Source organism: Lutra lutra, chromosome 17 (assembly GCF_902655055.1).
Source record: "Lutra lutra chromosome 17, mLutLut1.2, whole genome shotgun sequence".
Classification (NCBI taxonomy): domain Eukaryota; kingdom Metazoa; phylum Chordata; class Mammalia; order Carnivora; family Mustelidae; genus Lutra; species Lutra lutra.
In genome coordinates, this window is record NC_062294.1 from 11,546,766 (window position 1) to 11,574,354 (window position 27,589).

General features: G+C 41.2%; 1 protein-coding gene across 4 annotated transcripts in view; it reads left to right on the forward strand.

Annotated features, from left to right (window-relative positions):
* Nucleotides 1-27,589, forward strand: part of CFDP1 (craniofacial development protein 1) — a 127,320-nt gene that overhangs the window by 11,895 nt on the left and 87,836 nt on the right. For 3 of the 4 annotated variants that reach the window (XM_047711368.1, XM_047711367.1, XM_047711370.1), the window contains exons 5-7: nt 9,944-10,063; nt 12,948-12,952; nt 15,606-15,696. In XM_047711368.1, coding sequence (XP_047567324.1) covers nt 9,944-10,063; nt 12,948-12,952; nt 15,606-15,696 — 216 coding nt within the window. The remainder of the gene's footprint in view (nt 1-9,943; nt 10,064-12,947; nt 12,953-15,605; nt 15,697-27,589) is intronic. The other variant, XM_047711369.1, reaches the window with a different exon arrangement.

Consider the following 27,589-nt stretch of genomic DNA (forward strand, 5'->3'; position numbering starts at 1 on the left):
AAATGTTGCCAGAGTTAGCTTTACAGTGATCACCCATATACTTATTATACACGTTACTGATTGCCTCTCTCTCCGTCTAGATCTGTATTTCTCTTTTTGTCTTGCCTGAACCATTTGAGAATTGCTTGTAGACATCATGACACTTCACTCTTAAATATGTTAGCAGTTTCCTAAGAACAAAGGGCATTCTCCTTTATGATACAATGCAGGTGTCACATCTAGTAAATTTCACATTAATGTAGATAGATTATTACCTACATCTGAGGTGGAAGGAGCTGATTTTAAAATTTCAACCTGTTGCAGACCAGTACTTTCGTAAGACACAATGAAAAGGAATAGCTAGAAAACTAAATTGAAAAGTTGTAGAAAATACAAGCTCAGATTTTTAACAATGAGATTCAACAGACATTATCTGACATTTCAATAAAACAGTCAAAATGATCATCAAATAGGAATAGGAAAAGATTTGTATAGTTACACATGCTGTTTACCGAGAGCGTGGGTATAAATAATTAGTATAGGAAATCACTGTTATATTTATACCTTTACGTTCTATAATTGAAACAGACTAAGAGTAAAATATCAATTCTCCAGGCGCCTGGGTGGCTCAGTGGGTTAGGCCGCTGCCTTCAGCTTGGGTCATGATCTCAGGGTCCTGAGGTCGAGCCCCACATCGGACTCTCTGCTTGACAGGGAGCCTGCCTTCCCCTCTCTCTCTGCCTACTTGTGATCTCTGTCTCTCTGTCAGATAAATAAATGAAATCTTTAAAAAAAAAAAATCAATTCTCAATACTTAACCTCTAGATGCACACTTTGAATAAATGCAGTGTATATTTAGGTGTTTTTTTTTTTTTTAAAGATTTTATTCATTTGACAGAGAGAGAGATCACAAGTAGGCAGAGAGGCAGGCAGAGAGAGAGAGGGCGGAGCAGGCTCCCTGCTAAGCAGAGAGCCGGATGCAGTGCTCGATCCCAGGACCCCGAGATCATGACCTGAGCCAAAGGTAGAGGCTTAACCCACTGAGCCACCCAGGTGCCCCTCAGTGAAACATGTTTATCTGTAGAAGCTCTGTTCCTCCAGCCTTCTAGCTTTCATTTTTACCCTGGTAATTTATTTACTACTGAAGAACATGTTGAAACATTTTATTGCATGAAAGTACTCTTAAGATTATTAAAAATACCAAGATCAGAGAAATAAACCAAGTTTTACTGTCTGATTAAGACCTTTAAAATTGGAAACCCAACTTTTTTTTTTTTCTTTCTTTTAAAGACACTAAGTTGGGGTGCCTGGATGGCTCAGTGGGTTAAGCCTCTGCCTTCAGCTCAGGTCGTGATCTCAGGGTCCTGGGTTGGAGCCCCGCATTGGGCTCTCTGCTCAGTGGGGAGTCTGCTTCCTCCCCCCACCCCGCCTGCTTGTGATTTCTCTCTCTGGAAAATAAATAAATAAAATCCTAAAAAAAAAGTAAAAAAAATAAAGACACTAAGTTTATTTGAAAGCTCATCATTCTTAGCAGCATTTTCCCTTTGCATAACCATGGTACCTCAGCGTGCGATGTGACGTGTGCACATTTATGATCAGCTTTCAGCTTGTCACACATAGAGACAGTCATTGAAAAATGTAATGCATTAGTCTTATATAGTTTACAGTTTTTACTACTGTACTAAGAACAGTGGGGTTGTTTGTTTTGGCAGCAAGATTTTTCTCGATAAGCAATGTCTTAATTCTATGTTCTAGCACTGGCTCCTTAATCTAATCTGTTTTCCTGTCTTGCGCCTGTGCTGTTAGAACATACTCTTGCATACACTGAAACTTCAGATCACATTTGTTGACAATGTAATTCTAGTTTTGTTTTAGAGATCAGTGTCAATTATGTCAGTCAGCCAGAAACCAATAAAAGAATCCTTCATATCACTGTCATGTTTAAATCACACATATATATTCATATTATGTTAATAATAACCTGGCATTCTTTCATTGCATTGAGAAAACATTCTGCTAATCTGATTATTGTTCTTACTGTCATAAGCCAGATTCTGAGGACTTCAAGCTGTGGCATCCGTAGAATACTGCACTTGAATCACCTTCTTAGTTACATATTCACCAAGCTTTCCAAGCAGACATCATTGATAGAGTCTTTTACTAATATCTTGGCAGTGGCTTATTCTTTTTAGTTAGCAACCAAAAATGCTTCTTTCACAGAAGACTACAATGCACTAACATTAATTTTTGGAATCTTACATCTCTTTCTGTTGGCTTTTTAGATCAGTACTCTTTCCTTCAAAGAATTCTTTTGATTTCGGATTTCTTTATGTTTTGTATATAAATGCCACTGAAGTTTTGATGAATTCGTTGCTCCATTAGCCAAAACATTTGCAAAGAACTCATGGACTCACTATGGTTTTAGCACTGAATGATCAATAACCAAACTCTGTGAGGGCTCATGAAGTAAAAGCAGTTTGAGTTCAGTTGGCCTTTGTTTCTTTGGAATTAATTCCCATTATCATCACGTGGTTTGCTACTGCCGTTGCATTCAGAAGATGTGTTTTCTTTATAGAAATATACAGTGAGGCTCGTTTTGCTATCAGTACATTAGGATTAAGAAAATAATACCAATTTTACTTTTTTTAACTTAGTTTAAACTGTAAAGTTAAGAAGTCATATTCAGTTAACGGTTAATATGAATTTAAAAAGTCACACTTGGTTAACAACTAAAATGATTGTAAAAATAATCTATAAAAATAATGGTTACATTTAAAAAAAATCATTACATTTTATCACATTTTTGGGTCTTGATAAAATAACCCTAAACTAACATATGCATTATGTCTCACTGTGCGTGACTAATATGCTATGTCACATGTGACCAGCTGGCCAGTTTGACAGTATCCGAATTGGTCTATGTTGGGTTAACACAGTGAGTCTACCTGTCATGTCTTGACTGTTGTGACATTGTCAAATTGCTAAACAAATTTGCAAATACTAAAATTTTCTGTACCCATCTTGTTTTGGACCAGTAACAACTAGTTTTGTAGCCCATATTTTAAGTAGCTCTAGATGTGATTCTATTCAAATTTTTTAATAGTTATTTCAGTAATATTCTTTATACAGCTTGTTTTACTTGTTCAGTCCAACATCCAGTGTAAAATTACACTCTGCATTTAGTCTTTTTAGTCTTTTCTTGTTAAGTTCCTTTTTAAAGCCTTTCATTTTAAGTATTTCATGACACTGACATACACAGTTAACCCTTGAACAACACGGGTTTGACCTGCACAAGTGCACTTATATGTAGATATTTTTTCAATACAATGCAGTACCATAAATATATTTTTCTTATAATATTCTTAATCACATTTTCTTTTATATAGCTTACTGTATTAAAAGAATATAACTTGTAATATATATACAAAATGTGTTATTTGACTCTATGTTATCGGTAACAGTAGGCTATTACTAGTTGTTTTGGGAGAGTCAAAGTTACACATAGATTTTCAACTGTTGGGTGGACAGATGGCAGTGCCCCTAACTGCTGCTTTTTCAGGGGTTAGCTGTATGTTTTTAGGAGCCCATTTGTTTTGTAGGATGGTCCTCAGTTTGGAATTTTGCGTAGTTTCCTCATGACTAACTTAAGATTAGTCACCTAGACAAATATGTTGTTGATGTTTTGTCTTCCCCAGTACTTGACATCAATAACACTCAGTATTGGTGGTGATAAGTTAGACCACTTAGGCAATACCTTTCAGAATTCTCCATTGCAAAGACACCATTTCTCTGATAATCAATCATTTGGGGATCCATTAGGTAATTCCTGGTGATGTGAATTACTAATGTTATTTTGCTGCCAGAAATCACACTGGAACTATTTAGTTGTCCAGTAGGGGGTACCAGAACACTGACAGGAAGCCTTTAATAGTTTGGAAATCCTATAAAATAATGCAGGAAGTATGTGATATGCCATTAGAAATACATATTTAAAGTTTTTAGAAATCTTTCTTGGTTTGTGTTAGTTTCCATATGTCATATAGGATACCCAAGAAAGATTTATTACAATTTTACCATCAGCCCAACAGAGAGAGTGAGAAAAGCTGGTGAATATCTGTTAGGAGAAATCATTAAATTTCCTGATAAACAAATTTTGTGGATGTATTAATATTTATATTAATGGCACACATTTCATATTTCATTTTATAAAACAAATGGATGGTAATTTTAAGTACTGGATGGGTATTTGGGAGCCTGCTATTTTGGTCATTTGTCAGAAGAGGGCAGCACCATGTCTATTAAAAAAAAAAAAAGCAACCCAAAGAAGTACGCTCAGGGAAGCACCTTTTTTCCCCCTACAAATATACATATTCTCACACATATATATTTTGTATTCAAAAGAAATACAAGCTTATTACTTTAAAAAACATACATTACTGAGATAAATAACAATAAACAAATGTTCTCTATAAATTCTTCCTCCTAAAGAAAATAAAATTCTGTAGGGGCGCCTGGGTGGCTCAGTGGGTTAAGTCTCTGCCTTTGGCTCAGGTCATGATCCTGGGGTCCTGGGATCGAGCCCCACATCAGGCTCTCTTGCTCAGCAGGGAGCCTGCTTCTCCCTCTCTCTCTGCCTGCCTCTCTGCCTACTTGTGATCTCTCTCTCTCTCAATTAAATAAATAAAAATCTTAAAAAAAAAAAAAAGAAAAGAAAACCCTGTTAATTAGCATGTTGGCAGGATTTTTCTTTTTTCTTTTTTCTTTTTTTAAAAGATTTTATTTATCTATTTGACAGAGAGAGAGAGAAGTAGGCAGAGAGGTGGGCAGAGAGAGAGGGGGAAGCAGGCTCTCTGCCGGGCAGAGAGCCTGATGGAAGAGGGCTTGGTCCCGGACCCTGAGATTATGACCTGAGCCAAAGGCAGAGTCTTAACCCACTGAGCCACCCAGGCGCCCCAGGATTTTTCTTTTTTTTAACTTAAATTGCTTATATGTAAAATTTAGGTATTGCAAGGAGCCCTCACGTAGGAACTTGGGAGTCCTGAGTTTTAGTTGACAGCGAGATATAAACTTGATATATGGATTTGAGCATATCTTTTAATATCTTGAGGTCATTATTCTGCTTTTTCTTTTTTCCTTTGTATCAAGTTAAGAGCATTACTACATATTTAAGGAAGGTGAGAAAGAGCTAGTAATGACTAGGAAGAATTTGTAAGTACAAGCATAAGGTAGTGTTGGCACAAAATTAGTCTTTTAGTTTTTTCTAATTATGTTTTAATTGTTAAGCTTTGAATTTTTATCTTTTTGGTTTTATTTTTTTTCCTTCTTGAAAAACGTGTAGCTTGTTAACCTTTGGGAATGAGGAAAAATAGTATTTTTTACCCTTCTGATAACCAGCTGAGCCAGTTGGCTCAGACTTTCCTGAGTGAATCACCTTTCGGAAAAGGCCGGTCATGGAAAGTTTCTGCCTAATAAAGAGTTTTCAGGAAGTTCTAAGTAAGTGAAATGAAGTTAAAATGACATTTCTGCTGATAACACTTGAACTAACTATTGCTAATAGTGGGCCTTTCCTATCAGGGTTCCCTCTTATCTATTAGAAGTGGTCTGTTATTGAACTGTTCTCCTCCTTGAAGATATTTTGAGAGCTGAATCTCTTATTGCTTGTTCAAAATGGAATTCTTCCAGTCATACTATTAATGAAGACTAAAAATCTGCTTGTATTACTTTGTATTGATTTCCAAGGTCCCTGAGAGAAACAGCAGTTTATAGATGTCATTTCTTTGTGACTGTGGATAGGACTTTGGCATTGAGAAGTTAACAGAGATACTCCCATAGGCTGTACTCATTTCGTACTTTCTTTGTGGTAATTACTATATATCGTGTTTCATAACTTATTTCATGGTTTGCTGTCCTGATGGACCCCGAACCCCTGAAAGGCAGAGACCATGCATATTTTTATTTCTTTTTTCTTTTTTTTTTTTTTTTAAGATTATTTATTTATTTATTTGACAGATAGAAATCACAAGTAGGCAGAGAGGCAGGCAGAGAGAGAGGAGGAAGCAGGCTCCCTGCTGAGCAGAGAGCCCGATGCGGGACTCGATCCCAGGACCCTGAGATCATGACCTGAGCCGAAGGCAGAGGCTTAAGCCACTGAGCCACCCAGGCGCCCCTATATTTTTATTTCTAAGATCGACATACAACGCAATGCCTGGATCCCGGGTGCTTTTTAGAAAATGTTCACCCCGAATTGCTCTGCTTGGCTGCTGCAGGAGCGTTGTCAGTCCTGTGGTAAAATGGGTAAACCAAACAAAAGATGCTCTGCATAAAGGCTTCTTTTACTTTCCTTATACCTTGACCCACTTGATCTTTATCTTCTCTTATCGTGAACAGTCTAACATTTTACAGTGATACTACAATGAATCTTAAAACTTGCCACGTCATGTATTCTGTGGCTCTTTTTGTGAGAAGTTATCCTTCTAGGAAATTTTCTTTTTTGTTGACAACCTCTTCCATATTTTCTCTTCTTCTGAAATTCCTATTAAATAGATATAATAGTAAAGTTATGCTAGGCCACGCTGTGGCAACAAACCCAGAAACTCAGTAGCGTAACACAGTACTGTTGACCCTTGAACAACATGGGTTTGAACTGCACGGGTCCACTTGTATATGGATTTTTTTGCTATACTGTAAATCCATTTTCTCTTGTATGATTTTCTCAGTATTTTTTCTTTACCTTTATTGTAAGAATACAGTGTAAAATACATATGCAAAATATGTGTTAAACCATTTGTTTATGTTACCAGTAAGGTTTTCTGTCAGCGGTAGGCTATTAGTAGTTAAGTTCTGGGGAAGTCTAAACTTAAACGCAGATTTTCAACTGTGCGGGGAGTTGGTGCCGCTAAACCCCACATTGTTCAAGGGTCAACTCTGCCTGTTTCTTATTGATACAAAGTCCTACACAGGTTGGGCACACTCCATCTCGTAACCAACTCAGCCGTCTGGAACACATAGCTTTTGAGGTTGTTGTGCAAAAAGGAAGAGTGAATAAATAGATTTTCATTTAATTACCTTGTTTTCGGAATGAGACTTCAGCCCTGCCCTGTGAGTTTCGAACTTCCGTGGTTTTTATTTTCTCCAAGGAGTAATGGGTTTTGCTGGGTTGGGTGGGGGACAGTGGCCTATGGTATGAGGTTGGAGAAGGTGATCTGGACTTAGTTGCTTCCGAGACTAACTTTCAACTTATTTTTAGCCCTGCTCATCTCCTCTCCCTTCAAAGGTTCCTGGTATCTTAATTTACTAAGCCTTTGTAGAATACCGTGGTGTAGATTGGCTTGTTATTGGCCATTCCATATGGCTACAGACTTAGATTAGAAAAAACAAAAACCAAAGCCAATTTCTACTTGTCTGTTTACTTTCTACCTTCAGAAAACTCGATTGGCATATTTTCTTTGTTATATCTCTTCTCCAGATCCTTATGTGGTTTTGCCTTTGTAAATTTATTTACCACTATTTTGTAGGGTTTTAGTAAGGAGTAGAGAATAAAGTCTGTGTTCAAACTGTCATTTCTAAGTGCAGGCGTCCACTTGTTTTTCATGAGCCATCTCAGGTCTGCCCCAGACTCTAGCTAGGGCAAGGAGATTTAAAGTACCTCTTTCTAGTCCAGTAGACTTGGACTCTGCATTAAGCTTTATGTTTGGATGTAGGTTTATTCTGGTCATCTGTATATCGGTGTAGGGAATTACTCCAGAATGTAGTGGCTTTAAACAGTTGTGTTCTTGTCATTTGCCATAGTTGTGGAGGGCTGTGGGGCTCCAGCAGCTCTTGCTTGGGGTCTCTTGTGCAGCTGGAGTTAGTGGCTGGGTGTGGAGCCATCTCGAAGGCTTGCTTGCTCCCACGTCTTGGGCCTGGACTGGAACAGGCTCCTCGGGCATCTCTTTCTCTATGGCCATCCCAGGCGTTCTGTGTAGCTGGTGGATCCGGAGTAGCCAGGCTTCGTGTGTCAGAGCTGCACTCTAGAGGGAGCAGCAGGTGAGAGCTGTGTCACTTTTTATCAGCAGGTCTCCGAAGTCATGCGGTGCCACTCCTACTGACCTTAGTAACTTAGCCTCTTAGATTTCTGATTTTTTGCTCATGAAAGGTAAATGTGTCTGCCATTGCTACAGAAATGCTATGCGACAAGCCATTCCAAACCTCTGGTATACAGCAGTAAGCATTTGTTGTCTGTGTGTTTCTGGGCGTCTGGGGTTCAGCCAGTCTGCGTGTGGCTCCAGGCTGCTTGCTGGATTCAGATCTTCAGTGTGTGTCCTTCAGCCGTCTTGGACCTGCTGGTACTTAAGGCGTATTCTTACGAGGCAAAGGGGAGGAACTCAAGGGGCAGGTGAAGCAGCACCAGCATTAAAGCTGCTTTCCTGTCAGATCAGCTCCCGTCTCATTGACCATTGAGACATGTACCTAAGCTCAACATCAGTAGGTTAGACAAGTTTCTTTGTGGTTCGAGGGAAGGAGTATGTATTTGCTGAGTGATGGTCTAATCTGTGGTGTATATTCTCCCTCTTATTTTTTACTCTTGGCTCTCATTACTGAGAAGGTCATTGGGGAGAGTAGAGAGACACACAAATTAAGCCCGGGAAAGAGTGAGACCAGATTTTAGAAGTTCAGCAATTTCCATTTGATCCTCTGAATAATACTGACCATTGCAAGACCATGGATGGGGAGTAACAAAAGGTGGTGGTGTTTTAAGTCGCCGCTCAATATAAACTTGCCAGTGTTTCCTAGTGAAGATTCTCAGTATAGAACTCTCAGACTCTTACTCTGGGCCACTTGATAGGTGACATAGTGTAGGTGTGAAGAAAAATTGCTTCTGCTCCCCAGAATCCCGGTTGGAAGGAGAGAAGAGACAGAGACTGACATCCCTGTGGAGATGGAGTTTATCTGATTCACCTGCAGTTGGTCTTGACCAGTTTATTCCGGAGGACCTGGCTCACCGCTCACAGTACAGTGACCTTAATCTTGGACCCTCCTACAGATAGACTGGAATTTAAATAAAATTCTTCAGATGTTTTTGTTGACTTGGCAAGACTAAGCAGGCATTAAACACTTGTTCTCTCTTTAGTTGAAATCTCAGGCATTGTCTGAACCTTTAGGACTCAGTTTTGTTGTTTTTTTACCTTTTTTTTTTTAAGATTTTATTTATTTATTTGACAGATCAAGAGAGGACAAGTAGGGAGAGAAGCAGAGGGAAAGGGAGAAGCAGACTCTCCACCAAGCAAGGAGCCTGATGCAGGACTTGATCCCAGGACCCTGGGATCATGACCTGAGCTGTAGGCAGACACTTAACCATCTGCGCCACGCAGACGCCCCAGGACTCAGTTTTATTGAAGACCGTTTTTCCAGATTTGAACTTGGACAGGATTCTCCATCCTGTATTTTTTTCCACTCCCACATGAGTGTTGGTTAGCCAGCTCGAAGGCATTTTCTTCCATCTTTGGGTTATTTTAGCTGTGAAACAGGAGCATTCTGCAGAATATTTCCAGTTGTTTATATTGTTACTCTTCTTCTCAAAATAATGCTAGTGTTTTCCTCCCAGAGATTCCATCTCTCCATTGCTCCCCAGACCTTTAACTGTGAGTCCTAATCCACATGTGAGGGGCAGTGGGAGAACCTTCTCAGCCTTGCCATCCACAGCCCACAGGAGCTGTGATTCAGCAGTGACCACTGGTGTGTGTGGCAAGCTGACAGAAGAAACGGAGGCGATTTGAGGGAGATCAAGTACATACGTTGTTGTTCTTTAGTGAGGGAAGATGCCTTTACTTAGAACTGTGGTAGTGGACTTGAATTAGAAACCTCAGCAGCCAGAACTCATTGGAAGCCCACTGGGTGTTTTCCTTGTTGTTACTTACCCCTTTCCTTAGATTTTGTTTCTCTTCTTACTCTTCTTAAAAACTTGACATTTTCCTCCTTGGCACAGGGTGACTAAGGAAGTGGATGCTACATCTAAAGAAGCCAAATCTTTCTTCAAGCAAAATGAGAAGGAGAAGCCACCAGCTCCTGTCGCTGCTGCGCTGCCATCACTCCCTGCCGGGTCTGGGTGAGTGTTCTGGTCTCAGGCTCGGGTGTGCCTGGCGTGCAGCAGAAGCTGTTCTTGGTACAAGCACCTGTTGAAACTGTAGCTGGCAGAAAATGTTCGTTTGCCTTTGCTGAAATGTTTGCCAAAATAGAAGGTGCAATGAAAAATGAGCCTTAGGTTTCTCGTTTGATTCCAGCCTGAAGAAAGTGCTGATTTACAGCATTGACCACAGACCCGAACGTGTAGGAGATTTTACATTTAAAAATAATTTTTTTTTTAAAGATTTTATTTATTTATTTGACAGACAGAGATCACAAGTAGGCAGAGAGGCAGGCAGAGAGGCAGGCAGAGAGAGAGAGAGAGGAGGAAGCAGGCTCCCCGCGGAGCAGAGAGCCTGATGCGGGGCTCGATCCCAGGACCCTGGGATCATGACCCGAGCCGAAGGCAGAGGCTTTAACCCACTGAGCCACCCAGGCGCCCCTAAAAATAATTTTTGAATGAAAATGTCAGCGGTTTATTAGAACTTCTAGTGGAGATTGGGGTTGAGCCCTCAGTCCCATCCCCCAAGGACCTCAAAGGAACATTGGAAGGTCAGAGCTGATTTGCAAGTAATTCTTTTGACACACTGCTTGGAACGTAATAGTTTTTCTTTCTTCGTATTTTCCATATTACTTGAGTTATTTTTAGCTGAAAACTAGAATTTTTTTCCATTGGGGAAAATAAAAATTCCCTTCTTTATAACCCGTACGTAAGATGTAAAGCATCACAGTAAATACGATAAGCCAGGGCACTAGCCTGCAGGGATGTGAACGAGGACTGTGGCCCATTGGCAGCACTCACCAGCCGCTGACTCCTGTGGGGAGGGCTGTCTTCTAGAGGGTTTGGGGAGGAACATGTCACCTCCAGGTGCTTCTCTGGCCCTTCAGTCACACAGCTTGTCACTTCTTCCTTCCTTCCCTGAACATATGTACTTATCTCGTTGCTACTGGAACAGTAAAATTTTGGTTCTTATTTTTTTCATTTAAAAAAAAAAATCATAGGTTTTTCTATCAGGTTATGAGCTTTCCTCATAAAGCTCAAAAGGCCTTTCTCATCTTTGTAGCGCTGGCTCCACACAGTGCTGTGTAAGCTTGTGTGCTCATCTAGGTTGTGTTTACCCAGAACCAGACCCTGAGACAGAGGTGTGGGTACAGGTCATTCGTGTGGGAGCCGACTCCAGGAAGCCCTAGCAGGGAGGTGGACAGGCTGGGAAGGAAGCCCGGGTAGGATGCGGATTCTGGCAGGTTACTGCCAGTAGCGGCTGGTGCTCCCTCCATTCTTCTAGTATCTCAGAGAGGTGGTGAAGAACACGGCAAGGGCAAGGATTCTGGGGTAGTTCTCCAGCTCCCATCTGTCACTGGCTCAGGACTGCATCCACATGCCCTCAGTCCTCAGGCTGTGAGCGGCAGTTGCTTGCAGTAAGATGTGGCTCCGTTTGTGCCGTGATGGTGAATGCAAGTCCATGGCCAGGCCCTGTCCACACCTCCCATATACTCTTCATTGCTCCTTACCCCAAGGCTTTCGCTCTCACTGGAGCGAGTAGGTGGCAGAAGTCACATAGTGGTTACATAGAAACGTAAGAAAGAAAGGGATTTGAGAGCTTGCTACAACGGTGGAAACGATGTAAACACCAAAGAGAGCAGCTGTGGGAGGAATGGAGTGAAGTGAACAGGGCTCTTCGCACTGGCCCTGCTCAGATTCTAGGCCAGCAGTTTTCAGGCTGTGGTTTACAACCATCATTTAAAAGAAATAGGGGCGCCTGGGTGGCTCAGTGGGTTAAGCCTCTGCCTTTGGCTCAGGTCATGATCTCAGGGTCCTGGGATAGAGGCCCGCATCGGGCTCTCTGCTCAGCGGGGAGCCTGCTTTCTCCTCTCTCTCTATGCCTGCCTCTCTGCCTACTTGTGATCTCGCTCTGTTTCAAATAAATAAATAAAATCTTTAAAAAAAATAAATAAATAAAAGAAATAAAACGGGGGGAGGGGGGGGTTGTGTCTGGGTGGCTCAGTTGATTAAGCGTCTGCCTTCATCTCAAGTCATGGTCCCAAGGTCCTGGGATCCAGCCCTGCATCAGGCTTCCTGCTCCATGGGGACCCTGCTTCTCCCTCTGCCTCTGTCTACTGCTCTGCCTGCCTGTCTGCGCCCTGTCTCTCTCTCTGTGTCAAATAAATAAATAAAATCTCTTTTTAAAATAGCATACTATACTATTTGGTAAGTATTATTTCATAAAGTTTTTATACTGAGTGACAAAATAAACTATTTTTAGTGAGGGTTGAGATAAAAAAATGTGAGGCTGTAGGCTGAAGCAGCCTGTTTTTTGCCTTGTAATTGTTAAATTGTTTGAAAGGGATTCTCTTCAGACCAGTAGCTTTCAGACTTGATTGACTCACAGTAAGGAGTGCATTTTATAGGATGCCCTAGTACGCTCATAACAATAGATGTAAAAAAGTGAAAGAAAACCTGGTGAAATATTTACCTTTGTTACATATGATGAATTCTGATTTTCTGTCTTACATAATAGTGTGGAATATGTATCATTTTTCTAAAAAAATGTCCCGGGCCACTGAACTGATTTCATAATCTACTACAGTCTGAATTTGACAGATCATCTTTTGAAAAAACTTAACCCAAGTTTTTTACTTGGGTTACCAGACATATATGTGGTATTATTGAACAGTGTCTCTGACATCTATTAAAAGTTTTACTGTAAAAGTTAACTCTGGATTAAGTACCACATAGAAATAAAGGCAAAGTTGCTTGTACCTTAGGGTTCAAGCATAGTTCATTTCAACTAGCACAATTTTTACTTTTAGCCTCCTTGAATATTTCTTTAGATAATCCCCTTTTGATGCTTAGAGATTCTGCTTAGAAACCATGTGTGTTTCAGAAAACATTCTGTTGCTATAATGATGAAGATAACTAGAGGAGGGAGAAGTAGTAGCTTAACAAGGTCAGCTTGCCTCAGTCACTAAGTCACACGGCGAAGCCTCACTGCTTTCTGGATCCATGCCTTCCTTTCTTAGAAAGAGCCAATAATTCTGAAGGATAAATTGCTGAGATGATATCTGTATTAGGGAGACCCAGCAGGAAACAGATGGCATCCTCAAATTGGGATACTTTGAAGAGAATGTAATAACTCACAAAGTGATGAAAAACCAGAGATAGGATAGTGTGGTGTACTTGGGACTAGTAATATGGGGCTGCATTACTTCCCCTAGACCTGAAGGGGCAAGAGTGGGGACAGTTTTGGCACTGAAGATAGGGAGGACCTCCTGACAGGAACTGAGCCCCTCACTTGAGCAATGGACTCTGCAGGGGGAAGCCAGGGACATTAATACCCAGATCTCCCATTCCTCCTCTTCTCCCATGTCTTGCCAGGACACTCCATTCTGATGCCTATTAAAATGGTAAGGAAGACATCATTGGGATTATTGCAGTAGGTGGCAGGACTGTCACGATAAGGGAGAGGGATGGGGCTCAGCTCTCAGTACAGCAAAGACAGCTGGGGATTTATGGCCAGGGAGCAGAATGAGGGCAGTAGGAAGGTGTCTGATGATGGAACGTTACGAGAGACCCCAGGGGTAGGGAGATTTTTGCTAAACAGACTTAACGGGATCCTCACTGAAGGCAGGCTGAATACGTACTTACACGTCGAGGGTGGGGAATGAGGAACTTAATCAGATATCCAGGCTGATCAGATATCAAGAGTGGAGCATTCTCTTAAAACTGAGCTAGCAGGATTCTTGCTAAAATTGGGCTAAATTGTTAAAATGCACACCCAGCAAGGATGGAGGCCTAGTTGAGGAGAGGGCTCAAAGGAGCCTGACCAAAGTTTGATGAAGAGTGTCTTTCTCCAGCTCTTCATACAGGATCACATGTGGGACAGAGAGCAGAAGGACAGATGGAATCTAGAGGGACCAACCAGTAAAATACCTTTCAGTAGATGAGTGGACTGCTAACTCCCTTATAAAAGGGTCAAGTGAAATTTCACTAAGTCAGTTTCTTGATTGAGATCGATTTCTTCTAAAGATTTTATTTATTTATTTATTTGAGTGCAGGGGTGGGGGGTGTGGAGGGAGAGAGAAAGAGAGACTCTTAAGCAGGCTGTAGCCTCGCATGGAGCCCAACATGGAGCTCTAGCTCATAACCCTCAGGTCATGATCTGAATGAGCTCAAACCAAGAGTTGGGCACCTAACCAGCTGAGCCCCCCAGTACCCCCGTTTCTTCGAAGGTGCAGTAGTGAAATGTAACAGAGTACAAGGATATGTCTAACTGAGTAAAAAAAAGTGCTCAGAGTTGTACGTGAAAATTTCTGAATAAATTGCTGGATAAATCCAGAAGGTGACCTTTAAAGTTGGCATGATCATTTTTCTGAAATGCATCTCAGAAAGCTTCTCCAAGTTGTAGTTGTGTGTGGAAGAAGACAGGGTCAAGAGGAATGCATCTGGTCTGGGGTGTCCAAGTGGGCACATTTTATCAGTGCAGATAGTAGTATATGCTGCAGCCTGCACATGCCTGGTGTGGGAGGTCTTTTCAGGAAAGAATCTATAGAAATAATCCAATTTATTAAAATAAAATTATTATAATACTTTTCCACAGATGTTTTTCATTTTCATTTTTGAAATTGCTTCAGTTTATAGAAATTGTCCAGCAGAAACACTTTATTTGTTTATTTTTCTTCTCTCTAAACAGATGTAAGCAATACAGGAAAACCAGAGCAGGAGGGTAAAACATCCTGTCCCACATTCTTTGCTAGCAAATAAGAACAGATTCACAGGAGCAAATGTTTGTAACTGAAAATGCATTTCCTCTACATGTTTAAAATAGCACACTGCTTGGGCTATAAAAAGCCAAGGTTTATGCTTTGGGAATGAAGTAAACCAAACACCCAGTTTTAATTAGAGGCAGGAATCACAGACAATAGGAAGCGTTCTCCACATTTGGCTGTAGAAAGCACAGTATACTCAGCTTGGTGTGCCTGAATTCCTGCAGTTCCGTGGCTCTAACCCATTGATCCACCGGATCCATTTCTTGCCCTCCACCCGTCCCGCAGCCCTGCCAGCCCCCTGCCCCAGTCCTCACTCCAGCACTGATGGCCGTTGGAACCCAGCTTTCGTGGGTATTTGGCTAAATCAGCCTTCACCCCACGTTTATTACTCACCTATTCCAGCAGGAGGCTACTATTAGACTTGTTAAAGTTGATCATCGTAGCCACAGGCATCAGCTTGTTACACTAAGGGCTTAGTGTTTAGTTGCCACCTTATAGATTGGGAATGACCTGAAGCAGCAAAACATTTAAGAATGAAAAACATCATTTTCCCACGTGGTTTTTGTCTTGTCGTCTTGGTCTTTTGACAGAAGAGAGAGAAAAAAAACAAAGACCTTATTGTTGAGTCTCCACACAACATCGTGTGTAGTGTCAGGTTAGCAACGTTTTCCTCCCATATAGAAAAGTCAGAATTCTGCGCAGTGTCCTGCTGAAGGTAGAAGACCCAGGCTAGAGACCTGTGAAGACAGTAGCCCCTGCCTGTTTCTGTGCCTTGTCTGTGCTCAGTGTGTTTGACCAGTTGGCACCCAGGAGCCTTTCATGGGTGCAACATTCTTTCTGCCTGAGCAGGTACCTCGTCCCTCCCAGCCTCCTTAGACAGGAGTTAATAAGACCTTACTGGCTTTTAAGATTTTGCATTTTTCAACATACAGTCTTCTGATTGAGAGCATCGTGTGCATGTCACTTAAAGTAGCAAGAATTAGGCAAGCCACAATATTAGGTGGAAGCATTTCTAATTTTTTTTTAAAGATTTTATTTATTTATTTGACAGAGAGAGATCACAAGTAGGCAGAGAGGCAGGCAGAGAGAGAGAGAGATGAGGAAGCAGGCTGCCTGCTGAGCAGAGAGCCTGATGCGGGGCTCAATCCCAGGACCCCAGGATCATGACCTGAGCCGAAGGCAGAGGTTTTAACCCACTGAGCCACCCAGGTGCCCCCATTTCTAATTTTTTATCAGAATTTCTTGTTATAATGATCAATCAGAGCTCTGATCTGTGTTGATTTTTTTAAAAATCCCTTTACTTTTAAAGGGGTTGCTTTCTTGCTGAGAAGAACATTTAAAAGCTAGATCTAGGGGTGCCTGGGTGGCTCAGTCATTTAAGCATCTGCCTTCAACTCAGGTCATGATCCTAGAGTCCTCGGTTTGAGCCCCATGTCAGGCTCCCTGCTCAATGGGGAGTCTGCTTCTCTTTCCCTCTGCCCCTCCCCCTGCTTGTGCTCCCTCTCGCTCTCAAATAAATAGGTAAAATCTTAAAAAATACCTAAGCATTTTTTCCACAGGAGAAGGCTTTGTTTCCAGCAAGAAATCTATAGATGAACTTAAAAAACAACTCATTGAAAATCTGGTATTCTATTCATAAATGCGACAGATTATTATGTTCCTTATATCCCTATCCTAATTAATCCTTAAAAAAATCTAGGTCTAATTATATTTCAGGTGTCTTTACTAACAGAAGAAAGGACTTCCAAGTTATTCACAGTAAATGAATTCATATCAACAACAAAAAAGACAAGCTACCCCAGAAATCCTACTTTTATCTCCTAGTTTGATACCCTTGTGAAATGCCTGGTCAGTTGGCGTGTGCCCCCGTTCCTGCTGAAGAGATGTACATAGGTTACTTTTTTTTTTTTTCTTTTTTTAACATTTTATTTATTTATTTACCAGAGAGAGAATGAGAGAGAGAGAGAGAGAGAGAGAGAGAGTACAAGCAGGGGGAGCGACAGGCAGAGGGAGAAGCAGGCTACCTGCCAAGCAAGGAGCCTGATGCAGGACTTAGTCCCAGGACCCTGGGATCATGATCCAAGCTGAAGGCAGATGCTTAACCTGAGACACCCAGGAGTCCCAGTGAGGTTCTTTTAATGCCTAGAGAATGGCCACTCCAAGAAGAGGAAGATCACCTTGTTTCAAGAGTAAATATGATTAAGGGAATATTGGTAATTATTATAATAACTAAGATGATTGGAAGAAAGTGGGTTTTCAGCTGGTGACCTGTGATATTATATAGTCTTTAAGAGAACATGGGGCGCCTGGGTGGCTCAGTGGGTTAAAGCCTCTGCCTTCAGCTCAGGTCATGATCCCAGGGTCCTGGGATCGAGCCCCGCATCAGGCTCTCTGCTCAGCAGGGAACCTGCTTCCTTCTCTCTCTCTGCCTGCCTCTCTGCCTGCTTGTGATCTCTGTCTGTCAAATAAAAAAAAAATTTAAAAAAAAAAAAAAGAGAGAGAACAAATGGTATTAGTCAATGATTTAAAATTGGATGTGCTTTTTTTTCTTTTTAGGAACAGCTTTATTAAGCTATTTTTGTTTATTCACCAATTTAAAATGCACAGTTCGGGGCGCCTGGGTGGCTCACTGTGTTAAAGCCTCTGCCTTCAGCTCAGGTCATGATTTCAGGGTCCCGGGATCCAGCCCTGTATCGGGCTCTCTGCTCAGCGGGGAGCCTGCTTCCTCCTCTCTCTCTGCCTGCCTCTCTGCCTACTTATGATCTGTCAAATAAATAAATAAAATCTTTAAAAAAATAAAAAATAAATAAAATGCACAGTTCATTGGTTTTTAGCCTATTTGCATAGTTGTATGTTCATAAAGCTGTGCAACCACAATAATTTCCATCACCCCAAAAAAGAAATGCAGTCTCTCTCCATCCCTACCTATCTTCCATGCTCTCAGGCAACCACCAAACTTCCGTGTCTAAGTTTGCCTGTTTGAACATTTTATAATTGGAATTGGGGTCATACAATATTTGTCCTTTTCTGTCTGGCTGCTTTGATCTAGCATACATGTTTTCAAGATTTATTCGTGTTTCTGAACTGCATGCCTTCTTATGGCCAAGTAGTACTCCATTGTATGACTATACCACATTTTGTTTACCTATTATTAGTTGATAGACACAGAATTGTTTACACTTCTTGGCTATTACAAATAATGTGTCTCTGAACGTTCATGTGCAGGTTTTCATGTGGACGTGTGTTTTCATTTCACTTGGGTATGTACCTGGGTGTGGAATTGCTCGGTCATACGGTAACTTGGACACGCTCTTGAGTAGGAGAATGAGCCATAAGAAGAAAATCCAGGAATGTTACGAAGGGTGGGTGCCTTGGGTGCCTAGATTTCTTCCACTGTGATTTCTCTGAAGCATGTACCGTTCTATATGTAAGCTCCAGCTGTAGGAAAAAAGATGGATGGAAAACTATGATGTTCAGTAACATTATTAAAGCAATGGCTAGAAAAAAGGTAAGGCAGTTTCCTTCCTTCTTAATTAATTCTAGAAGTAGGAAGAGTGATTTAAGCCTTTAGATTTGCTCCCACAATGAGGTTTAAGCTTTCTACTTAGTGAGATTTCCTGTTGGATGCTAATTTGGGATTTTAGTTTGGTTGACTCAGGGCCGGCCCTGTTCTTATTTTATTGCTGTTTGTAAATAGATGTTCTTGACCTTACCACTAACTTTTGGATTTAACTTTGTTATTCTTAGTGGTTGTGGTGCTGTCAGTAGGAGGTGTTCAGAAATGTGTGGTGAGATATTTTGGTTGTCATAAGATTTGAGGAGACCACACTGGTACTTAGTGGGTGGAGTTCAGGAATACTAAATATCTGCATGGCTTAGGACAGTTTGTACAGGGAAGAATTTTCTTTTCCAAAATCCCCTTAGAGAGACACTGTTTTCGGGAGCTGGAGTCCCTCAGTTATATAACCACTGGGCTTTTCTTCAGTTTCTGGTTTGAGACTCCACTCTAGGGCAGGCATTCACAAACTGGCAATCCATGGACCAAGCCTGTCCTTGGATGTTTTTATTTGGCTGGTATTTAAAAACCAGGAGGCTAACATAAAAATCTGGATTACTGGCTTTTCTTTAGAAACAAGAAGTTGTGCCATTGCCCTCCGTCTTCCCTTACAGCAGCAGTGAGCTGGAGCAGAGTGGATGAGGTTTGACCTTTCCTAGCTCAGACTCCACTCCTTCGCTCTTCCTGTTACCTGCTGGGTTCCTGCTGTAGTCAGATGTTTTCAACACTGGGTTGACATGTTTCCCTTCAATGACCAGATCAGTTTCATTTTGGCACCAGTTTGTCCTTTAGATTAAGTATCAGACATACTATCTTCTGATATTGCATGTTAAGTGTTTTTTACCTTTCTTCAAAAGGATAAATAGCTCCTATTGACGGATTTCCAAATTTAAGGCACAGTGCTGTGTTTCACATGTATTATTTTATTGTATCTATATAAATACTTTTAAGAGTTAAGTGCTAACTTGGTACCCATTTCACAGACCAGGAAACTGAGGCTTAGGGAGGCACCATTGACTTGTAGAGTTTCTCTAGTTGATGGTGAAGGCAGGATTCCAGTCCATATCCATTTGAGATAAAGGCTGAACTCTCGGCCAGTGTCATACAACCATTTTTTCTTACCCACCTAATTGGTCTTTTTAGGTAAAAAGTATCTCTTCAGCTTTATAACTAATGAGGGGCTCTTTGAAAGCTATTTTGAATTTTTTTGTTTTTTTTTACGGAAATGAGATGAATGTTTCTTCCCTTTTCCTTTGTAGGCTTTCCCCCCATTAATAACCACAGCTAATTCAGGTCTCCTGTATTGGATTTCAGTCCCATTACTCTCTCATGAAATTGAAGGTGTAGCACATTTAAAAAAATGTGTTGCAGGTATGTTTGTACATTGATAATCTATCAGCAAGCAACAGTGAAGCTGTGGACAAGATGTGATCAGTCAGCCAGGGGTAAGAGCGGTAATGGTTATTGCAGCTTCTGTGTGGTAATTGGCTCCTACTGAGGTCTGAGTCCGACACTGTTCACAGCTTATGTGAGGGTGTTGCCAGGAGAGCCAGGTTGGGAGATAATCCTTGCCCAGTTGGGTTCAGTGCATTTCTTCTGGCAGTCATTTGTTCCAGTGTAGGAGAATAGCTTTCGAGAAGATACTACTTTCTTTTGTTCTTTAAGATTCATTTATTGAGAGAGAGCGAGCAAGCATGAATGAGAGGGACAGAAGAGGAGAGAGAGAGAGAGAGAGAGAATCTCAAGCAGACTCCCCGCTGAGTGCAGAGACCCATGCGGGACTCAACCTCACAACCCTGAGATCATGACCTCAGCCAAAACCAAGAGTCTGATGCTTAACCAGCTGTGCCACCCAGGTGCCCCAAGATGATTTTTTAAGGACCTGCTATGACCATTGAAATGATTGATTCTGGCAGTGTTGGTGGTCTTGCTTTTATTTTACTTGGCACTCCAGTATAATGTGTTTTGTAATGGGGCAAGAAAACTCTGCACTGGACTTTCACCTTCATGTTCTTCAGTGGATACTAATTATTTAGCTTCATTCAGTTTTAGCTCATCCTTTTTTTTCTTTTTTTTTTTAAAGACTTTATTTATTTATTTGACAGCATGAGAGAACACAAGCAGGGGAATGGGAGAGGGAGAAGCAGGCTGCTGGTTGAGCAAGGAGACCGATGCAGCTTCATCCCAGGACCCTGAGATCATGACCTAATTCGAAGGCAGACACTCAACCCACTGAGCCACCCGGGCACCCCAGTTTTAACTTATTCTTAACTTGCTTTTTAAATATACCTCTGTAGATTTTGCAGGTACAGAGTAAATGAGTTTGAAGTTGAAATTAAATTAATTCCCTAAAGATTTCCCCATGAATAGTTGGAATATTTTGAGTTTATTCAAGGTTATCTCATTCACATTCTTTTTTTTTTTTTTAAGATTTTATTTATTTATTTGACAGAGAGAGATCACAAGCAGGCAGAGAGGCAGGCAGAGAGAGAGGAGGAAGCAGGCTCCCTGCTGAGCAGAGAGCCCAATGCAGGGCTCGATCCCAGGACCCTGAGATCATGACCTGAGCCGAAGGCAGCGGCTTAACCCACTGAGCCACCCAGGCGCCCCTCATTCACATTCTTGATTTGAAGATACTGTTCCAGGCTAAGCTAGGAACCAGAATAATTACAAATGGAGAGACTAGTAATACTCTTTTTTTTTTTTTTTTTTTTTTTTTGGGTTTGGGGAGGGTGGTAGAAGATTTGACCAGTTGGGTCAAATAGTGAAGTGCCAGCCAATGTGAGTATCTAAATGAGATCTCAAACATAGAAAAGCTTTCAAAGCAAGAAAAATTTTCATTTGTGGTCACCAGGATTGGGGTAACCTCTATCGGTTTGGATTGAATACCTACAGCAGATACTGTGACCGTAGGAAGTGTCCCTAGTGGTTTTCAAGGTTGCCCACAGTGGGACAGATTCTAGTGTTTTTAGAAAATCCTTAGAGGATTTGTACTTATTACACAGAGCAGCTTTCTTCCTTTTGCTCTTATCATTGAGTTATAGTTGCAGCAAGTTTAAAAAATCTGAGTTCAAGAACGGGATGGCTATATGTGTTACAAACTTCTAAAACTTCGTTTTGCTATAGGGGCGCCTGGGTGGCTCAGTGGTTAAGTCTTTGCCTTCGGCTCAGGTCATGATCCCAGGGTCCTGGGATCGAGCCCTGCATCTGGCTCCCTGCTCTGCAGGAAGCCTGCTTCTCCCTCTCCCACTCCCCCTGCTTGTGTTTCCTCTCTTGCTGTGTCTCTCTCTGTCAAATAAATGAATAAAACCTTTCAAAAAATTTTTGTTTTGCTACAATACTGTACCCTTGGTTGTACCAGTTTTCTCTTGGTGTGAAATTCAAGTCAGGAAAGTACATGGGGTGCTTTGCTGGGAGTGTAGGAAGAATAGGAAGGATGGCTGAAGTTGTGGTGTTCACAGAGCTTACTTAGCATGGTAATTGGAAATTGATTGGAAACAAGGTTGTGGAAACCTTTCTTTAAGGAGAGAATTGTGATGCTCTAGGAATGAAGGGGAACTATTTCGGTTACCTAATAAAAATGCTGATTCGTTGAGTTCATTGTTTCATGTGTATTCTTTTAGTGTACACTAGAGGGCAGAACCGCCCTGGAAAAGATACTTCTTTGTCAGGGTACAAGGAGCTTGGAGCTTTGATATATGAGTGCTATACAGTTTTCTTTGCCTAATTAGATTAGTCTTTTGGCATGAGATTTCTGTATGCTACACTGTTTCTACATTTTTCCTAAATTAAAATTTGTTTTGTTTTCAGCTCTACCATTGTGCTTAGAAAATGAAAGATGGTTTTTCTTCTCTCATTTTTTTCTTGGAAAGGCAAAAGCTTTTTTTTTTTTTTTTTTAAGATTTTATTTATTTATTTGAGAGAGAGAGAGTGAGACAGCATGAGAGAAGAGAAGGTCAGCAGCAGAAGCAGGCTCCCCGTGGAGCTGGGAGCCTGACATAGGACTGGATCCCAGGACTCGATCCTGGGACTCCCGGATCATGACCTGAGCTGAAGGCAGTCACTCAACCAGCTGAGCCACCCAGGCTCCCCTGCAAAAGCTTTTATCACTGTTTGCTTTTTTATTACAAATAAGAAAGTAAAAATGACCCAGAGTTCCACCACTTAAATTTTTTCATAAAAGAGCAATGAAATTTCCTTGCCACCTGCCTGTTCTTTATTCCCAACCCCAGAGGCTGACACAGTTGACTTTTAAACAACATGGTATTTATTTTTGCTGACCCCCCCCCCCTCCAAGCAGTCAAAAGTATAACTTTTGACTCCCCAGAAACTTAACCATTAATAGCCTATTGTTGACCAGAAGCCTTACTGGTAACATAAACAGTTGTTTAACACGTATTTTAAATGTTACATGTATTAGATACTACAGTCTTATAATAAATAAGCTAGAGACAAGAAAATCATAAGGGAAAGAAAATGCATTTATAGTACTGTCCTATTAAAAAAAATCTAGTATGGGGTGCCTGAATGGCTCTGTCTTTTAAGCATCTGACTCTTGATTGCAGTTCATGTCTTGATCTAGGGTTGTGAGTTCAAGCCCCACATTGGGCTCCACTCTGAGCAAGGAGCCTAAACAAAAGAACAACAAAACCACGTATAAGTGAACCTGTGCAGTTCAAACCCATTAAAACAAAAATGGAGTGTGTTAGCCTGTAACGTGTATTTTTCCTTAACAGTTATATTGGGTATCTTTTCAGGTTCTATAAACATCTATATATTCTTTATCCCTGCATTGTACCCCATTATATAAATATTCTTTGGTTTGACTAACCATTCCCTTACTGATGAACATTTAGTCTTCCAAATTTTACAATTATGAAAAATTCTCTAATGATCCTTGCACGTGCATTTTTATGTTCTCATGCTGTTGTTTCTGGGGAACAGATTCTTAGAAATGGGGTTGCTGGGTCATCAGGTAGATGCACCTTAAATCCTATCAGACGCCACCAGATAGGCACGACCCATCTGAATGGAGTGGCTCTGGTGTTAGGTGAGAGGGCCCTTTCTGCACACCGTGACTTCAGTCAGGTCTTTCAGGAGAAAGTCAGGGCTTTCTCCATAGTCGAGACATAAACTGGATTTTTCACAGCCTCCTGGTTTCATTTTTTTCGAGACAACCTAATGCTATATTTCTGTATATTGGCCAAATGTCCGTTAAGATTTGAGTATCGCCCATAGGTAGTCTCCATACTGTCTCCAGTCATCACAGTTACCAATTCTCAGTCATCTGAGAGTTCAGTTATAAAAATCTGAGTTTTATAAACACTGAGAGAAATTGTGAGCCAATTTTAGGAACTCAGTATTATTGGTCCATTAAAGTGCTCTGTGCTCTTTCTTTCTTAAGTGCTTAATGTTCGAAGTTAGTATTCCCAAATGTTTTAAAGTCAGTGAAGAATGTTACTTATCCTAAGCATAGCAGTCAGTGATTCATGTTTTCTGATCAGGTTTTCATATAGGCATCTTGCTGCCATTTTATGGAAGGTTGTGATCACACAGATTCATATTAGGTAAATATTTTAATTTGGATCAGGGAATTTTTCTTATGGGAGAGGCCAGGCAGATGTGTTCTAATTATTTTGGTCAGGGGTTGAAAATCAGTCTGATCTTAAGTCCAGCACTTCCTGTATTCATTTGCTTAGCCCTGGATTCTTGCCAAAATGGCTACCCAAGGGAACCTATGATAAATTTAAACTGAACTCACTTAAAACTTCTAAACGAGGCTAATATTTCTGTGTCATTGAGAAAATGGAAGATTCTGAACAAGCATTAATCTTTAGATCTAATAATTCTGGGTGTATAAGACCGTAAAAAAAGTCATGGGATTTTGATTATTAGCCTCTTGTTGAATTTGAAATGTGGTACAATTTCAATCGCTGCTAATTTGAGAATGAATGGGAAAAACCCATGTGTCGCCTTGGCTTCTGCTTTAAACTGGGATCTTTTAGCCCAGTTGCTTGTGAGATAGATGGTGAGCTGTAGGAGGGAGAAACCAAAGGAGGAGAGTTTTCTCTCCAGTCAGATGGAGAGTGACTTGTTTGGACCAGAAATGAGAATCAGATCCAAGAATAACCATGTGCAAAACACTATTGATCTTGGTCTCTTGTCTAATGGCAGCGAGCTTTAAAAAAAGATTTGAGAAATTCCCTTTAGAACAGTAACCACAAGCATCATGTCTGCTGTCCAGCCATGTTTCTGTGTTGTGCTGTGGTTGAAGTAATTCCGAGATTTTTATGCCATTTCAGAAAGTCATTCCGATTTAGCTTTGGTTGGACCAATCTGAACCTCAATTTCTCAGTCTTGATGTGGTAAAGCCAGCTTTCCCATTGGTCTATAACTTCGGTCAGCTGTGTGTTTGACAGTATTGTGTAAGAACCAGCCAGGTGGAATTCCAGCTGCATGAAGGGCTAGATTTTAAAGTATCTGTCTTTATGAAATTAGAGTTGTATTTTTTTTTTTAAACCCCTTTGAGGTAGGAGTTTGGTTAACACCATAATGAAAGCAAAGCATTGATGTTTCTTAGCCATGGTAGGGAGGGTCTGTGATAAAGACGTTTATTTTCCTTCTATTTTATCAGTTGCTGACGAAATTGGTTGGCAATGGAAAATGAAACACAAGTCCTTTCTCCCTATGATACACTGTCTCAGGCCACTCCTTCCTGATAAGACTGGAACTCCTCTGAGCTTTCTGCTGCCACTGAGCTTTCTGCTGCCACCTTTTCCGTATTTGTTTAAGGTTTTCTCAGGGTTCACAGACCTCTTTTCTTTGTGCATTTAATAATACTGTTCCTCTACTTTATAGCTTTACCCATCTCTTTGATGTTGGTGATTCTGTGCTCTGCCCTTCCAGTACTGCCTTTCTCCTGAGCTCCAGACCCGTATTTCTTATTGCTTACTAGAAATTTATTTTGGATTTCCTTGACACGTGTACACTGGTCCAACATTTGACTCATTTTCTCTGAGTCCTCCCATTTTACAGAGCTGAAGAAATGGAGCCTGTGAAGTTAAGTAGCTTGTCCAAGGGAGAGGCATGGACTAGAATTAAAGGTTTCTTTCCAGTCCAGCGTGGTCATCTGCTGGGCCAAACTGCCTGCCTGTCTCTGGAGGAAAAAATGTGCCACCATCGTTCCCCCAGTCACTCAGGGCGTGTTTGGTTATTTCCCTTTCTTTTCCTTGCCTCCCCAACTGCCCAATCCATTCATAGCTTTTACTTCTACATTCACAATGTCTGTAAATACTCATTCCTATTCTTTTTGCTCCCTCGTCTCCCCTCTTTCTCTCTGTATTTCATCTCCATTCCCATTTGCCTTTTTTCTGGATCTTAAGCGTCTGTCTCTGTGTGGTTGGAATTATTTTCTCAAGGTTTGGACTATTGTAATCATTTCCTAAGTTTACTTAAAGGCTGCAGTCCCTCTTCCTGCATCCACCCTGCATGCCACTGGTGGGATAATTTGGCAGAGATTCAGTTTAGATTATGACACTTGCTCAACAGTTTGATACCCATGTACAGTTACATTCACATTCTTCAGCAGCCTGTTTGTGAACACCGTACTGTAGCCGTAGCCAACCATCCCTAGTTCTGAATTACTTTGACAACCAGAGAGGAGTCCTTCCCTTTACCCATCTTCTCTTCCCTCAGCTTTATTCAGCTGTTCTCTCCTCTCCCCTACGTGCCCTCATCTCTCCCCATCGATTGGAACCCTGCTTGTTTTTCAAGCCCCATCTCTGCCCTCATACTCTTCCCTGATAACATACCCTCGTTGTAGTTCTTTTCCACTAACGGTCCCTTAAATGTTTGACCATGAAGTATAGTTATTTTATTCCTTCTTCTTTGTGGCCTACAAAGAGTAGAGGCTCTTTTAAGCTCTTCTCTTGACTTTGGATTTCTGCAGTTTTAATACAGTGTGGTTTCATGGCTTTTGAAAGTTCTGAAAAATTCTCAAGCTTTGTCTTTTGAATATTACCTCTTTGGCATTCTGCCGTCGTCTTCTACAACTCCTGTTAGGTGTATGTCAGATCTTCGTAGTCTGTCTTCCATGTTATTCCACTTCTCTTTGGTATTTCTAATCTCATTATTTGTCTGAGTGGCCTTCCAGTTACTTCTGGTTTCCAGGGCTTTGCTTTTTCTTCAGCTGTGTCTGATCTCTTTTAATCTGTCCATTGGGTTTAATTCAGTGGCTGAGCACTTGATTTTTTTTAAATTTTGGGGATTTTTTTGAAAAAAAATTTTAAAATTTTATTTATTTGAGAGAGAGACAGAAAGAGTGAGAGAGCACAAGTGGAGTGAGGGGCAGAGGGAGAAGGAGACTCCCCGCCCCCCACTAAGCAGGAAGCTGACATGGGGGCTCTGTCCCAGAACCCTGGGATCATGACCTGAGCCAAAGGCAGATGCCCAACCAACTGAGCCACCCAGACACCCCTGTTTGGTTTGTTTTCAAATCTGCTTGTTCTTTTTTGGATCTTGATTTTGAGGCTTTCTTTTATATTTGTAATCATTTTAAGTGTATACTTATTTATAGTTCCTGTCTGATAGGTCTTTTTTTTTTTTAGATTTTATTTATTTGCCAGAGATCACAAGTAGGCAGAGAGGCAGGCAGAGAGAGAGGAAGGGAAGCAGGCTCCCCGCTGAGCAGAGAGTCCGACTCGGGGTTCCATCCCAGGACCCTGGGATCATGCCCCGAGCTGAAGGCAGAGGCTTTAACTCTCTGAGCCACCCAGGCACCCCTGATAGGTCTTTTATGAGAAGTTCTTGGGGTTCTTTTTTTTTTTTTTTTTAAAGATTTTATTTATTTATTTGACAGACAGAGATCACAAGTAGGCAGAGAGGCAGGCAGAGAGAGAGGAAGGGAAGCAGGCTCCCCGCTGAGCAGAGAGCCCGATGCGGGACTCGATCCCAGGACCCTGAGATCATGACCTGAGCCGAAGGCAGCGGCTTAACCCACTGAGCCACCCAGGCGCCCCAGTTCTTGGGGTTCTAAAGTTATCTTTACTTTATCTGTTGGCCCTTTTCCCGTGGATTATTTTCTTTTGTGTTTAGTATTTTTTATTCATCTTTAGCAATGTTTTGTCTATGAGGTGATATCCTATGGCCTGGGATGAGTTGTATTTCTCAAAAGTAGGGGGGAAGTTG